Raw genomic sequence first — 14,783 nt, forward strand, 5'->3', positions numbered from 1 at the left:
CCGTGGAGCCAGCTGTGTGGCAGTCACGGAGCTTGGTGTGCTGGGGAAAAGTGGGCCAAGGGAAAGGTCTTCATCACATCTTTAGAGAGCCACACATTTGTTCTGTCCTGGTCTTTAACATGAAATTTTTTTTATTGTAATTCATTTTATTCATTATTGATGCTAGTAAAAGCTCTAGAATATAAATTTTAGAATTGGGAAATGAAAATACTTCCAAGACCTAAATTTCATTAATAGAATACTAGGAAGATATTAAGAAAGGTTACTTCTTGCTTATACTTAGTCATTAGATTTTTTTTATTAATTTTTAAATTAAAAAAAAATAATAACAAACACAAACATTCTTATACAAAAATTCATACGTACCATACCCCTTACCCCTCCCTTTCATTGATCACTAGCATTTCAATCTAAATTTATTTTAACATTTGTTCTCCCTATTATTCATTTTTATTCCATATGTTTTACTTGTCTGCTTAACATGAATTTTGACTTATGACCTCGTGGCTTTTCTTAATGAATTAGAAATGATGCTGGTTCAATAATTTGTATGTTTCAGATGACAAGGTGATTGTAAGTTACTCAAAAGGTTACCAGTGTGGTGAAAACAAGACTGCATCCACGGTGTTGGAATTGACCTGTGCCAAGACAGTGGGCAAGCCCACATTTAAGAGGTAGCAAGGCTGTTCTGTCACAGTAGGGCTAGGGAAAGAGTGCTCTGGGAAACTCGGAATCCTCCCAGGGGCTTTCACTCGGGGCTCTGGAGAGTGTGCAGTGGGGGAGGATGCTTGTCATCATAGGGAGGGGTCCTGGTTCCTGATCCTTACGGCCTGGGGGCCAGGTTACTGATTGCCCTTTAGGGTGCAGGCTGACCCCACACAAGGACAATTTCCCAGACTTCCCTCTTGTGAAACTCTTTTATTAGACAAAAGCAGCTTCTTTGGGACTGTCTTACCTTGGAAGATATGCTTTTGTACTAGGTTTGGCACTTAGAAAATATACCCTTGAACTAGGTTTGGCACTTAGAAAATATATTCTTGAACTAGGTTTGGCACTTAGAAAATATATTCTTGAACTAGATTTATCACTTAGAAAATCTACTCTTGAATTAGATTTAGCGCTTGAAAAATATGCTCTTACACTAGGGTTGGCGCTTAAAAATATATACTCTTGCACCAGGTTTAGTACTTTGTATGCTGGCTGAGCAGTATTTAACCAGCCTTTCCTCTGAATGTCATAGTACAGTCAAAGGGGTGTTGATTGGTGCCACGCAGGGCGGTTGCTCAAGGGACCTGTTGGGACCCATGTGCAGATGGGGCCCATTCTGGGCATGCTCTTGGATTATATTAGAATTCCCCAGGCAACACCGTGCATGATGCTAGATGGAGTTTGGCCTACAGAGGGAGCATTTGAGCTGATGTTTGAACAAACTGCTTCCTTCCAGAAGCTGGACTTAGAAAAGGGGAGCTCTAGAAATTGTCAGAGGATTTAATCAGTTTATGAGTCCTAGAAGCTGGTAAAACAAAAAACATTCAGAAATCTAGGAGCAGAATTTTCCGTCGTTTAAATGTTGCACGGTTTCCAAATTAAAAGCAAACAACAAATTGCATTAAACGCTTGCTGTTTTTTCATGTTACTGATATGCTGGTTAGACCATCAGCTTCCCTATAGTCTTGGCCCAGAATTGCCTCGTCCTGTGTCGGGAAGCTCTGGGTGGGTCACAGCAGGCCTGGGAGCTGGGGAGGGCTGGCTGCAAAGGGTTTGTGGGGAAGGTGGAGCTGTTGGGGGGGAGGGGTCTCCGAGCCCCAGAATCCACTGAGCTGTTGCTGTGTCTTTATTGAGGGGGCCCTGTAAGTCTTTGCTTGTTGTTGCCTTCATCCCACACTCCCATGTCTGGCTGGGGTTGGTGACCGTGTCGCGTTCACCTTTGCTTCTTCCACTCTGTGTCTGGCTGGGGTTGGTGAGCACTGGGCCACACCCTCTGCTGTGCCCGCCATGCAGGTTCGACATCGACAGCTGCACCTACTACTTCCGCTGGGACAGCCGCGCCGCCTGCGCCGTGCGGCCTCAGGAGGTGGAAATGGTCAATGGGACCATCACCAACCCTGTAAACGGCAAGAGCGTCAGCCTCGGAGATATCTATTTTAAGTAAGTTAAATGTTTCCCTTTTCAGTGCAGAAAGGTATTTGAAATCAAACCAGCAATTCGTTTCTCTCACGTGGAGCCTTGCAGGAGAAATCAGCCTGCATGTTTTAGCGACTGTTGCTAGGGCTAGTCATCATATTTTGTTTGACCTGAGGGGGATGCATTAAAAAGTTTTAACACCAAAGATGGTGAATTCACTTGAGTGTAAGAATAAAGCTTCCCCTTCCCCCTCAACTCGTAGTAGGCTCAGGGGTTGAAGCCAAAGCCTTCTGGAAATAATGTTTGCGCTGGAATCTTCTGGGCTCATTAGATTGGGAATGGTCAGTATCCCGGCAGGGCCACAGGGCTGTGGTGACCGAACCTGGCCACAGAGTGTGGCTGGCACACAGTGAGGGGCGCAGTGACCCCTGGGCCATGGGAAGGACCAGTGAGCGGCAGAGGGCTGAGTGGAAGCACCGTGGCGTTGCAGAGCTGGGCTCCCACAGGTGCTTCCTCAGATTGGGAAATTTGGAAGAAAAGCAGCATCTGGAGCCCTGCGGGGACCCTGGGACTTCGGGGTGATGTTGTAAATGACCTTGAAGGCAGCCAGGGTCGTCACTGCGGTCTCTTCTGTCTTCTCAGGCTCTTCAGTGCCTCTGGGGACATGAGAACAAATGGGGACAAGTATCTGTATGAAATCCAGCTTTCTTCCATCACGAGTTCCTCAATCCCAGCATGCTCCGGAGCCAACATATGCCAGGTTAAACCCAATGACCAGCACTTCAGTAGGAAAGTCGGGACATCTGATAAAACCAAATACTATGTTCAAGGTAACCGTTTCCCACAAACGGTCGGTGTTTGACTTCCCCGGAGGGAGTACTTTGAAATGTTTATGAACAAACTGCCTTCAGTTGAAATCTCACATCAATTTTAAAACCAAAACCCAAGTCTAATTCAGTGTACATCCATCCAAGGGGAGCAGACAGCGTGTGCAAGGCGTGAGCCTTCCACTGTGGGTGAGTGAACGAGTGATTCTCAGGCAGATGTGTAGGGGAGAGGGCGGGAGCAATCCCAGTCATGGTTACCGTTCGCTTGCCTTTAGTCACAATACAGACTTTATCTGGAAACTTCCAAATAATATGGAAGGGAAAGAGGGTTTTGTATTTATTAAAAGGATTAAAAGAAAAGGGTGGGATGCACTGGCCTTCCACTAATAAAAGTGCTGTCATTGCTCCTTGCTGACCTTAAAAGAAAAAGGCAGCCCACTGGTTTGCTCTTTTAAACAAAGACTCACCTTAACTTTTGTAAAGTTAAATGTGCTTTTGGCCCTGTTGCATCTGAATAACGTTAGGGAAGTTAATGCTCGGCTTCCTGGGCGTGGTGGTACAGGGAGGTCAGGAAAGCTAATTTGCTTTCATAATTCCCCAGCAGTATACATCTTGTGATTCTCAATTCTTTCGCTTTCCTTAACACTTTAACAAACCCTCCCGTAATACAGAATGTCAGGCTGCGTAGAGTCAGAGCCTTTCCATTCCTAAGCTGTGCATCCAAAAGACCCTCTGGAACCCCCAAGCTTCAGTGTGTGTGTGCACATGCATTTGTAATCGCTTTTCTGATTCTTTCAGTTTCTTTAAGTATGAGCAGCAGAATGTAGCTTTAGTTTTAAGACACCTCTTTTTACATTTCACGAAGAAGTAGAACCACTATTAGATCTTTCCGTGAGGTATTCCATTCCTGCTAAGAGATCAGAAGGTAGCAGGGCCCTGTATATAGTTGAGAAATCAAGCTGCCACCTCGACTCCATCATTAGCCAAGGGCTTCGACCCACACACCAGCCTCTAAACTGCCCATCCCAGTCATGCCTCAGCTGATCACAGGTGAGGACACAGAGGCCCCTTCCCAAGCTGGAGTCCACTCTAGTGGCCATACCCACCTCCTACCAAGCTCTCTTGGTTCTCCCAGAGCCCCGCCTCAGGACCAGCCGAGGGCAGGGGCTCTAGAAGTGTGCATCGAGTGGCCTTTTACAGAAGAGTGCACGTGGGACACTGGATGAAATAGTCTCACGTCTAATCTTAGCTCTGTGGAAACTTTTTATAGCCTGCCGAGAGGAACTCAGTCTGTCATTGTCAGGATAATGGTAATAGAGCTTGTGGTTGTGTATCTTTCTTTTTTGATAGATGGCGACCTAGATGTTGTGTTTGCCTCTTCCTCTAAGTGTGGAAAAGATAAAACCAAGTCCGTCTCTTCCACCATCTTCTTCCATTGCGATCCTCTGGTGAAGGATGGGATTCCCGAATTCAGCCACGAAACTGCCGACTGTCAGTACCTCTTCTCCTGGTACACCTCTGCTGTGTGCCCTTTAGGGTAAGTGCTGCGTCCTGACCGTTGTCCTCCTTGGATGGCTGTTTACCAACTATACCGCCATCTGCTCTCTCAAAACTTTGCTCAAGCATAAGTTTTGCTTTTCCCAGTGTTTTATTATGGGAATATTCAAACATGCACAAAAATAGAGGGTAAGGTAGAATTATGCCCCACAGAGGCAGCATCCAGCTTCAACAATGCCACCACCAACTCTTCATCTAGTGGACTCGGTCATCACTCCTTGGTACACCCACTGTGCCCCCAGCAGGTTCCAGTCAGAGCACTTCCAGCACCTTCCATGTAGCTCCCTAGCTGTCATTCCTTCACTGAACATCAGCTCCTGGGAGCAGAGGCCGTGTTGTCTTTGTATTCCCAGATACCTCTTCTTGGTGTTCTAGTGCATATGATTGCATGGTAGAAAATTTTTTATTTGAATGAAGTCTTTTCTGTGTTTGAATGAACAGTTATTTCTGCAGCTCTTGGAGGTCAGCCAAGCGACCAGGTTTTCGTGGGAAACAAGGGGAAGATGTTTCTGCTCTGGGGGGTTCCCTAGGAGGGAAGGAAAGGTGGCGGCTCCTGGGTGGTCCTGGACAACTTTCCTTTTTGAGGTGTCTCACCTAGTTGTTACTTTGCCCAGCTACCTTGTCATTCTGGGGCATCTCATCGAGCGAGTCAGAAGTGCTTTCCTCTCAGATTAATTTTCTTCGTTTTTCTTTCAGGCTACCACCTCATATAAGCTTTTCATTCTCTGCCTTCAGACTTTAAGATCAGGAGAAAAAGGAATTCTTGTCATGTAATAGTTTCCTTCACTTCCTGAAATAGGGATCCTGTAGTCAGCAAAGGATAGCGGTAGGGACATTTGGGGGGGGGGGGAAAGAATTCCAGATCACACTTTTTAGCTGTTAAATTAATTTCCATTCTTTCTGACATGGACACTAGCCCAGCAGGATACAGTCAGCCTCGCTGTAAATTATTGTAAGGCCAGGATGTAAATTTTCCCAGCTGCGCAGTCAGTGAAAGGAGGCTTTTGGTTCAAGTTTTCACTGAATGGCACGTTAACTTTTGCATATTTTTGGTATTCCACTGACATAATCGGAAAATAAAAGTATTACGACTGGAAGCTCTTTGAGAAAGAAGCAGGGTATGAACCAATTAAATAAAACTAAAGTGAACTCTCTTTGCATTTTTTCTGTGTGCCATTGAGAGGCTAAAAAGGTTATAAGATAAAAATCCCATCACCTGTAGTGGGTTGACTGGACTTTTCTGTCGATGTGGAGGAGACTCACACAGGCCCGAGACCATGGCAACTGGCATTTAGAAGCCAGACTTCCTGTGAGTGGGAAGGACACGGTTTAGGGCACAATTTAAGGAACTCTAGGATAGCACTTCACAGACTGATGGGGAGATTCCGTTGGAGACCCTTGGTTTTCACAGGGAATGCAGGTAGAAAATACCATGAAACAGAAATTGCTTAAATCCTGTAATTTGTCAATAAAGCAATAAAGACTTTAAAAAGTGAAAAACATTAAAAATAATAAAACCTACCTGCCTTGTGCCTGGCGTCTCCCTCCTGCTGGCTGTTCCAGATCGTAATGTATTAAAACGGGTCAGGTGGAATAGTGGCTTAAAGAATGAAAAAAAAAATTATCGGAGTTTTGTATACTTTTAGCCAAGTGATATAATTATGACAAAGAAATAGCAGTCTTCCACTATAAAAGGTAACCTTTTAAAAATCTTAATTCTGTTTTCTGGAATTTACCTCAACATTTAAAAATTAACATTTATGCTCCTCTTGCAAAGTTAGATGAGGATCTAATTCTTTTATCTCCTCCCCCTAATTTCCTGAAATGGTTATTGCACAATTTTTTAGTTATTTGGCAGTAATCAGTGTTTGTGTAATAGGATGTATATAAGATAACATAAAGGTGTTTATCCATACTTAAAATGCATGTATCTCCACACGGGTAGAGCCCACTGTCTGACCACAGTTAACAACAACAAAAAACACCCACACAATTGTGAAGTTTCAGAATAGCAGGAATAAATAAAAGTCTGTAAAAGTTTCAGGGGAAGCATATTTGTATAGTTAAAAAATAATTCAAGAAAGATCTAAATTACTGGACAACAATTGTATGTAAGCTGGACTGGGATGTAATTAGACATTCTTATGTTGTTTGGGAGAGAGTGATTAATTTCATAACTTTTGCCTTAAATATATAGGTGACCATTTCAAGGATAACCAGTAAAATATTGGAAAGATAATATAGAACTTCTGAAATAGAAAGGGGGAAATTGAAAAAACCCCACCTAACATGCCAAAGAAAACAAAAAAGGAGAGAAACAAAACAAAATCAAAGCTAAATAGAAACCACAACATAAAATGGCAAAAATAAACCTGAACTTATTGTGACAGGCACAGAACTACACAGGAAGGAAAATACAAGTCTGTGTCTAGTGGTTGTTGGGTCAGACGGATGAGGCTTTGGGGAATCTTGGAACAACACATTTAAGAAGCTGGGTTTAATAACCCTATCAGAACACTCTTCCCAGCAATTGGAGAATACTCGGTTTTCTCAAACTCACGTAGAGCATTTACAGAACTCAACCACGAAATGGAAATTTTGAGTTGTATACATGTTAATAAATCGGTAAAAAAAATGACAACCCTGCTCCCACAAAGGGAAGTCTCAGTAAATTCTGAAGTGCTGGTATCATATAGACTAATGTACCCGATGCAGGTAAGTTAGGAATCACTAACAAAAAGTTAACTGAAAAAAATATCTGTTCATTTGAAAATGGAAACACCCTTCTGAATAATTCATGGTTAAAAGAGGAAACCAAGAGTAGAAATTAAAATCTACTTAGAACTGGGTGGTAATGAAAATATCATTAATTATAACCAAAACATTGGAATACATCTGAACTGGTGCCTGTGAGTGCCTAGGCTGGCTCTGACTCACTGGGTTTCTGGCTTTGTGGATAGAGAATCTTGGAATTCTCATGAGCATCTGTTTATCGTGGCGTTGATTCCACTGGAGCAGAGGTTTAAAAATTGCCGTGGCCGTAGAACTGAAAGCTGGAGCTCTTGCCTGCTGTCCCACGTCTTTCCCTTGTTTGTCAGGATTGTTTAGCTTAAACTTAAATTTGGCACAGAGCAATTGCCTTTTTGTGGCCAAGCCATTGGTTGTCCTTCTAACCCAATTATTTGGAGTATTTCAGGAGCCAAACGTGCCATAATTCAATGATTTTCTATTTAAAAATCGGTGCTGAATTTCATGACTCTTTGTATGGCTTTTTGAGGTTTTCACTCTTTTGTCCTCAGCATCTAAATATTTCTGCTTCCTGCCCTCTGCCTTTCAGATAGGCAGTCTGGGGGTCATGAGAGATTTTTAAAAATCTGATTATATTATGTATGACTAGTTCGTTATTAGTGATTGAGGGCCACAAAGATGAGAAACATCAAGCTGATCACACAGAAGTCTCGTTCTCTGAGCTGCAAGGGAAGTCAGCCACATTGGGGCTGAGTTTAAGTTACTGTTATTTCCATGAACTCTCTTTAAATGTTTAAATGTCATGGAAATTTGTTTCTTTGGTCCATAAGTATGTGATTAACCATGGCTCCCGATTCTGCAAGCTTGGAGGAGGCGAGCCTCTGTGGGGTGTCTGTGTCTGTGTGGAGGGTTGTCCAGGGCCTGTCCCCGGAATTTCCATAAAACCTTGAGGCTGTGTCCCAAGTGGGGATGTGGAGAGGGATGAGCCGTGGCCTGGGTTTTGCCCTCTGAGCGGCCCCTGCCCTCACCCCTGTGTGTGGACGGATGGGAGAAGCCCGTGTCCACGAGCACGGGGCTTTTGTACTGTCAGTGCTGTCTCAGTGTCATCTTGTGAGGCTGGAGTTGTTTGTCTTCTAACCTGTTTTCCAGGATGCCTGCCTTAAACTCATTATTGGGGGAGTTTTCAGTGCTGTCTTCCATGTCGCTGGACCTTATTTCACTAGATGGAAGGAGGACTCTTGCTAGCAGTTTGTGATCGAAGGCGCTTCCTGTGTTGGAGACTCTCGTGTCCCCCTGAAGCCGAGGAGCGCAGAGGGCCGTCTCAGGGCCTGTGCTGGCTGGCACGGCTTCCTGCCTACGGGTGACACTTCCTGTGCTGTGACTTCCTTCCAGGGTGGACTACGACAGCGAGAACTCGGGGGAAGACGTGCAGCAGCACAAGGGGCTGTCCGAGAGGAGCCAGGCTGTCGGGGCACTCCTCAGCCTGCTGCTGGTGGCCCTGACGGGCTGCCTGCTGGCGCTGCTGCTGTATAAGAAGGAGAGGAGGTAGGAGCACAGCCGGCGGGCTGTGGCGAGCGTGTACCCTGAGTGGCTGTGTTTGTCTGGATCAGGAACCTGTCCCCGGGCCCCAGGTGCCTCCCTCGTTCCCCACTGCTGCTGCCTGTGGCGTCCTCAGCCCAGCCTCCCGGTTTCTGGGACGCGCGCCCCTCAGGGTGGCTGCAGATACATAGGAAATTAAAACACCTCTTCTTAGTGAGCAGATACTCTTGTGATCAGCTGGCTTCTCAATAGCGAGCATGTATTAGGCGCCTACTGTGTGTAAGGTATGACACCAGCCTTTTGGCTCCACTTCGCTGGGTGGAAGGACTTGGTGCTCTTCCCGCGCAGCTGTCAGGGAGGCCTGAGGCCCAAGGACACGAACATGGTGGGCACTGGCAGGAGCCAGGTGGGCTCTTCATTTGCACGTGCCTGATGGGCCATAGGCGAGAGAGAGCAGCAGAGCCAGGCTGCAGGGGAGGTGCCGGGGTGTTGTCACCGAGGCCATCCAAGACCCGAGAAATGTGGATGCTCCGGGTCCTGGGAAGGGCATTGAGCGGTGCCTGTACGGCCCGCGTCACTGGTTGCTGTCCAGCGTGTGTGTGCTCATATAGCCTTTACAGTGTGTGTGTGTGTGTGTGTGGGGGGGGGGGGGCGTTCATGGCAGGATGGCATGGTCCTGCATCCCTATTTATATATGAAAAAGTTGAGGCTCAGACGCTAAGTAACTTGCTGCAAGTCTTGCTGCTAAGTGTGACGGAGCAGGATTTGAACCCAGCTCTGGTTCCTGGGTCCAGGTACTTCCTCCTGAATCGCTAGCGGGTCTCTCTGTACAGCCCCGCTGCGTGTGCTAGTCCTTTGTTGTCGGGTGTCCGTGGACAGAGGGTGGTGCTTGGGGTAGCGGGCCTGCCTTGTTAGCCCAGCATCTTCCTGCCACCCAGACTGACACGTCAGGCGGGTCCGTGGCTCTTCACAGGCACACCAGCTGCTTGATGGCTGGGATGAGACCCCTGCCTCATGCTCTTCTACCAGGGAATAATTATGCTGTCCTTTTTCATAGGGAAACGGTGATGAACAAGCTAACCAACTGCTGTAGGAGAAGTTCAAATGTGTCATACAAATACTCGAAGGTAACTCTCTGCTAAGATTCTCTGGGGTAACGGCCCTGCCCCCCACAACTCAATATTGCATTGTTTGCATCATTATAACATGTGTAAATAAGTGTAAAAATGCCATCATGGACAGTTTGAAATGTAAAAGCAGAAACATCATTACCCCACTGCCCCAGAGTTTGCTACTAACGTATTTTTTGTATGTGTTTCTGATTTCCTTGGAGTATTTAATATTAGCTTGCTTTTTTTTTTTTTCTGAAAAAATTAAGCACAGTAGTGAATGTCTCTGTTGCATCTAGCATTTGGATTATTTCCTTCAGGGAAATTTCCTGAATAGAGGCATTAGATGGGTTGAAGTGGGTTTGCAGCTGTCCATACGTCTTACCAGTTGCCTTCTGAGAAGCTTAAGGGACTCTGTGCCATCCCTTCTCTGACTTGCCTTGCACACCGTGTCCCTCCCCTGCTGCCTGGGACACTTGCTTGCGATGCAGAACCCAGAGGACTGTCTCCTCCCACAGCACTGCTGACTTGTCACTTGGCTGTTGTTTTAGTTCCCTCCGGCAGCCCTGACAACGTACCACAAACTACGTTGTTGACTTAAAACAACAGAAATCCATTGTCCCACAGCTCTGGAGGCCAAAAGCTCCATATCAAGCTGCCTGCAGGACCCTGCTTCCTCAGAAACCCAGAAAGGAGCGTTCTTCTTGCCTCTTCTAGTTTATGGGTCTGCTCACAGTCCTTGGCTTTCCTTGCCTCGTAGCTGCAGCATATTTTCTCTCTGCAGCCGTCTTCTCTCTCTCTCTCTCTTTCTCTGTCCTCTCCCCTTTCTCTCTCTCTCTCTTCCACATAAGGTTATGTTCATAGGTACTGGGTGGGGGTTAAGAACTTCAACACAACTTTTTTGGGGGTGCAGTCCAACCCATAACACCATAAAGCACTAGCCAGCTTGCCCCAATTCTAGCCCCTCCTAATCACCTTCTCTGCTTGGCTCACCGCAGAGCAGGGCAGGTGACCGTTGCTGGTCCAAGCTTTCCCTGTTTGGGGTTCTGGGGCCAGGACCCATGGTGACAGTGGGAGGGAGGAGGAGCAGCCCCGTCTCCCCGGCTCGCGGCAGCTGATTTGGGGGCAGGCCATGAGACTGGGGTGGGCTCACGTGGTCTCTGCCATTGATCCCTGGCAGGTCAACAAGGAGGAGGAGGCGGACGAAAATGAAACCGAGTGGCTGATGGAAGAGATCCAGTTGCCAACTCCGAGACCCCCTAAGGACGGGCAAGAGAACGGGCACATCACCACCAAGTGCGTCAAGGCTGAAGCGCTCACTGCCCTGCACGGGGATGACCAGGACAGCGAGGATGAAGTGCTCAGCGTCCCAGATGTGAAGGTCCACTCGGCCAGTGGGACTGGGCCGGAGGGCAGTGCACACCAAATGAGAAACCCACCGAGGAAGACGTTCAGGGCGAGAGATGGCGACCGGGCGGGGCTGATACGAGGGGAGAAGGCAAGGAAAGGGAAGCCCAAGTCGGGGCAGCAGAGGACAGTGGGCAGTGCCAATCTGGGGTCCTTCCACGACGACAGCGACGAGGATCTGTTAAACATCTAACCCTCTGGTGCCTACAAGAGAACACGTCATGGTGGGGTGGCAGAGCTCCTCCAACCAAATCAGACTTCAAGTCGGTGATGCTTCGTGATTTTTGCCTTTAACAAAACTGTTTCAAAAGGGAAGAGTTTTTGAGCTGGGGGAGAGGATGGGAGAGGTCAGGCGCTGCTCCTACAGGACCGTTTACAGTCACTGGGCTACCTGGGGCTCGGACGGGCCACGGGGCTGGACTGGGCGGGGTCTCGGCTGAGCCTCCGTTTAAAAACCAAGCCGCCGTGTGCCCCGTGCCATGTCCCCAGGCCTGGCACTGAAGGGAAGGCTGTCTTGGAAACAAAACCCTTGCTGCTTTAGGCCCTGTAGGGTGTTTGACCAGTATATTTAGCATTTTAATTCTCTCCCCCTATTTATTGACTTTGACAATTACTCAGGTTTGCTAAAAAGGAAAAAAAAAAAAATAAAACAAAAAACAAAAAAAATAAAAACCCAGCAGCAGTTTCTTCCTGCCAGCAGGGAGATAATCTTTGGTTCACCCAATCTAAGAAGGGAAGGCTGTTGCTGCGTGAGAATGGTTTAATATGAAATTTTAGAACTGGCGAATCATTTATCCCCTATGTTAGAATATTCTATTCTATTTTTTTTTCTTTCATTTTTGCTTTCTGTTTCTTAAGCGAACACGCGTGGCGCGTGCGGGCTGCCCTGCGTGCCTAAGCCTCAGCTGGCTCGCCTGTTCTTTGCCTTTTAGCCAGTAAAGCTGCAGCTTTTCGCATGACCTCACCAGCCCCGGGGACACAGGGCCCGTTCACCACTTTTTCTCTTGCCTGCTGGCAAATCCAAACAATGCACCCAAAGATTGATTTGCGTGTCTGGTGGGCTGCGCGGAGTTGAGGTGTGCTTCCAGGTCAGAGAAAATAACTTTTTGTTTTTTTCCCTCTAGATTTGGGGTTAAAGATCTCATCTCTTTAAGTTTTCTTGATACTATCTTCACTGTGCTTGTTTTGTTTTTTTTTTTTAAGAGAAAAGTGTTTATCAACTATTCGACCTATAAGAAGCCTTAATTTGCACAGTGTGTGACTGGTGGAAATCACACAAAAGGTGATGCTCCCCCTCGCCATGTCGCCAGGACGGAGGGCAGGGTGTACCATGTTCTCTCCACCATCTGTCAGCTCCTTCCTGGAAGTGTTTCATGAATGACTTTCTGGGAATCGCTCTCTCATATAGAACTGTACATAAACTCATGGTATTTCATATACTTAAAAGCAAGCTACTCGATCGAATTCCCCGGTTTGTAACCTGGTTTGGCTGGCTTATTTGATTTCCACATGAGTGTATTTTTTAAACTTGATTTCTTTCCTCATTTTTTTTTCCATCAAATTTACTGTAATATAAAGTATTCAATAATTTCAATAAAATATAAATTATTGATTGGGTGTTAATAATTTGCCACCCCCATGATGGTGAAAAGTTGCTGAATCGTCGGCGTGCAGTCTGCTTTTTCACTCCATCTTTTTTTCTTCTCTAAATTACAGAGAAATGTTTGTATTTGGGTTGTAACTTCAGAGTCCTAGTTGGCCCATGACTCGGCAGCACCTTCGTTTTCTCTCTGGAGCCTTCCTGGTCTGCCTGGGCTGAATCTGAGTCGGACAGGCCTCTCCGCCCAGCTTTAACGAGAGCTGTTTCTTTTATGCCTCCCCGAAAGCGGACCCCAGGCTGTTTCCCGTCTCCAAGACAAGCCTGTGAGGTTGGGATCCCAGTAAGTGCTCTGAGCATCCCCGCATGGAACCTAACAGGTGTTTGCTCTCTGTCAGGTCACCGAGACTTCCACCTGGGAGGTCTGCTTAGTCATTGAGAGCAGAGTTAGTGCGATGTTACAGTAACACCAGGATTCTTAGAGCAAACAGCCTTCCTTCCTTCTCGCTTCAGAATTACCCACTTGGAGTTGTGGTTCAGAGAGGGCTTTCCAGCAGCTCTCCTGAGACGCTGGGACACGAAGGCTCCCCTTGCAGCTGGAGGGTCGCTGGCTTCAGGCCTCATGTGGATGGCTGCCGTGCCCGAGCCCTCCCCGGCTCCCCCCCGGGGCTGCAAGGAGGTTGCTCCCCTCGCTGACCGGGGCCCCAGGGACCAGCCGGCACCCTTGGTGGCAGGGCTGGCCGCCTGCACGTGGATCTCTGCTTGAGTCTGCTGCTCACTGTCTCACTCTCAGAGAGGAAGTGGTCACCTGTGTTTGGTAAAAAAATATCTCTGGAAAAAAAATAGGGTAACTGCCCTTTCAGCTGCTGTTGTGGGTGGTTTCTAGGAAAATGTGCCATGACAGCTGCTAGGAACTGGAATCTCTTCAGAGAAGTTGTGAAGAGTACAACCCTGATTTTTGGTTTCCTTCTAACCAGGTTTTCTGTGCCCCCTTTTTGGGGACAGTCCAATGAATGTCAGAGAAGTGGAGTAAGACAGGGGCCTTAGGGCACTCTGGGTAAGCCCCATGTCAGGGAAGAAGCCCGAGTCTTACCAGGGAAATTGAAAAAGTCTAAACCTCACCACACCACCACAAGTGTCATACACAAGGTGACTCCCTTAGAGCGGTTGACCACCAATGCTGGTCTCTTAAGAAGTACTGTGGGGTAGTCTGATCCTTTGCACAAATTTAAGAACTGGTCACATGTGTGGTCTCTTCTTGGGGTTCCATCCTGAAGGGCGTGGCGTGTGTGTTGGGGCGGGCAGCACGGACAAGATGAGATTCGTAGAGACTTCTTTCATCAGCATGTGAAGAACAGTCCTGACTCGGGGCCGTGGCCCCCACACAGGCCTGCTTCCTTGGCATTACCCTGCTGAGCTATGCTTGCCCAGCATGCCCTTGAGCAGGGATTGCAGAACCCCCTACGTGCTCTCTTCCGGGATGGGGCAAACAGGTCAGCGCCCGCGGTGGTGTGAGGCCTGGCCCCAGGGCACCTGTCAGAGTTTGGGTTGGTTGGAGGCGACAGTTCCAGGCCGAGGGACACAGTGGCATATTGAAAGGGGGAGGTGCTGACCCCAAAGCCTTTTACCCCAAGGTTGTCCCAAAGCAAATCTTAGGGCACTGCCTGGATGACAAGCAGACCACTCAAGTGCCCCTTCTCTGTTTTCATCCTTCCAGCAACTCAGGCTGGAGGAGAGCTTGGCACCATTGGCATCTTCCCCCTTCCTCTTGTGCCCGGCATCCAGTCTGCCAGCAGATGCTTGCATCGCTACCTTCAGCCTAGACCCAGATTTTGACTTGCCCAGCCCTTCTGCCACTGCCCCCTGGGGCCAGAG

The 14,783-nt window shown here is 47.4% G+C and overlaps 1 protein-coding gene across 2 annotated transcripts in view; it reads left to right on the plus strand.

Moving 5' to 3' along the window:
* Nucleotides 1-12,921, plus strand: part of IGF2R (insulin like growth factor 2 receptor) — a 109,172-nt gene extending 96,251 nt beyond the window's left edge. For both annotated transcript variants that reach the window (XM_077120771.1, XM_077120772.1), the window contains 7 exons: nucleotides 560-674; nucleotides 2,002-2,148; nucleotides 2,767-2,954; nucleotides 4,302-4,488; nucleotides 8,649-8,801; nucleotides 9,853-9,922; nucleotides 11,085-12,921. In XM_077120771.1, the coding sequence (XP_076976886.1) occupies nucleotides 560-674; nucleotides 2,002-2,148; nucleotides 2,767-2,954; nucleotides 4,302-4,488; nucleotides 8,649-8,801; nucleotides 9,853-9,922; nucleotides 11,085-11,504 (1,280 nt within the window). In that variant the 3' untranslated portion in view covers nucleotides 11,505-12,921. The remainder of the gene's footprint in view (nucleotides 1-559; nucleotides 675-2,001; nucleotides 2,149-2,766; nucleotides 2,955-4,301; nucleotides 4,489-8,648; nucleotides 8,802-9,852; nucleotides 9,923-11,084) is intronic.
* Nucleotides 12,922-14,783: the final 1,862 nt, after the last annotated feature.

This window comes from Tamandua tetradactyla, chromosome 11 (assembly GCF_023851605.1).
Source record: "Tamandua tetradactyla isolate mTamTet1 chromosome 11, mTamTet1.pri, whole genome shotgun sequence".
Classification (NCBI taxonomy): Eukaryota; Metazoa; Chordata; class Mammalia; order Pilosa; family Myrmecophagidae; genus Tamandua; species Tamandua tetradactyla.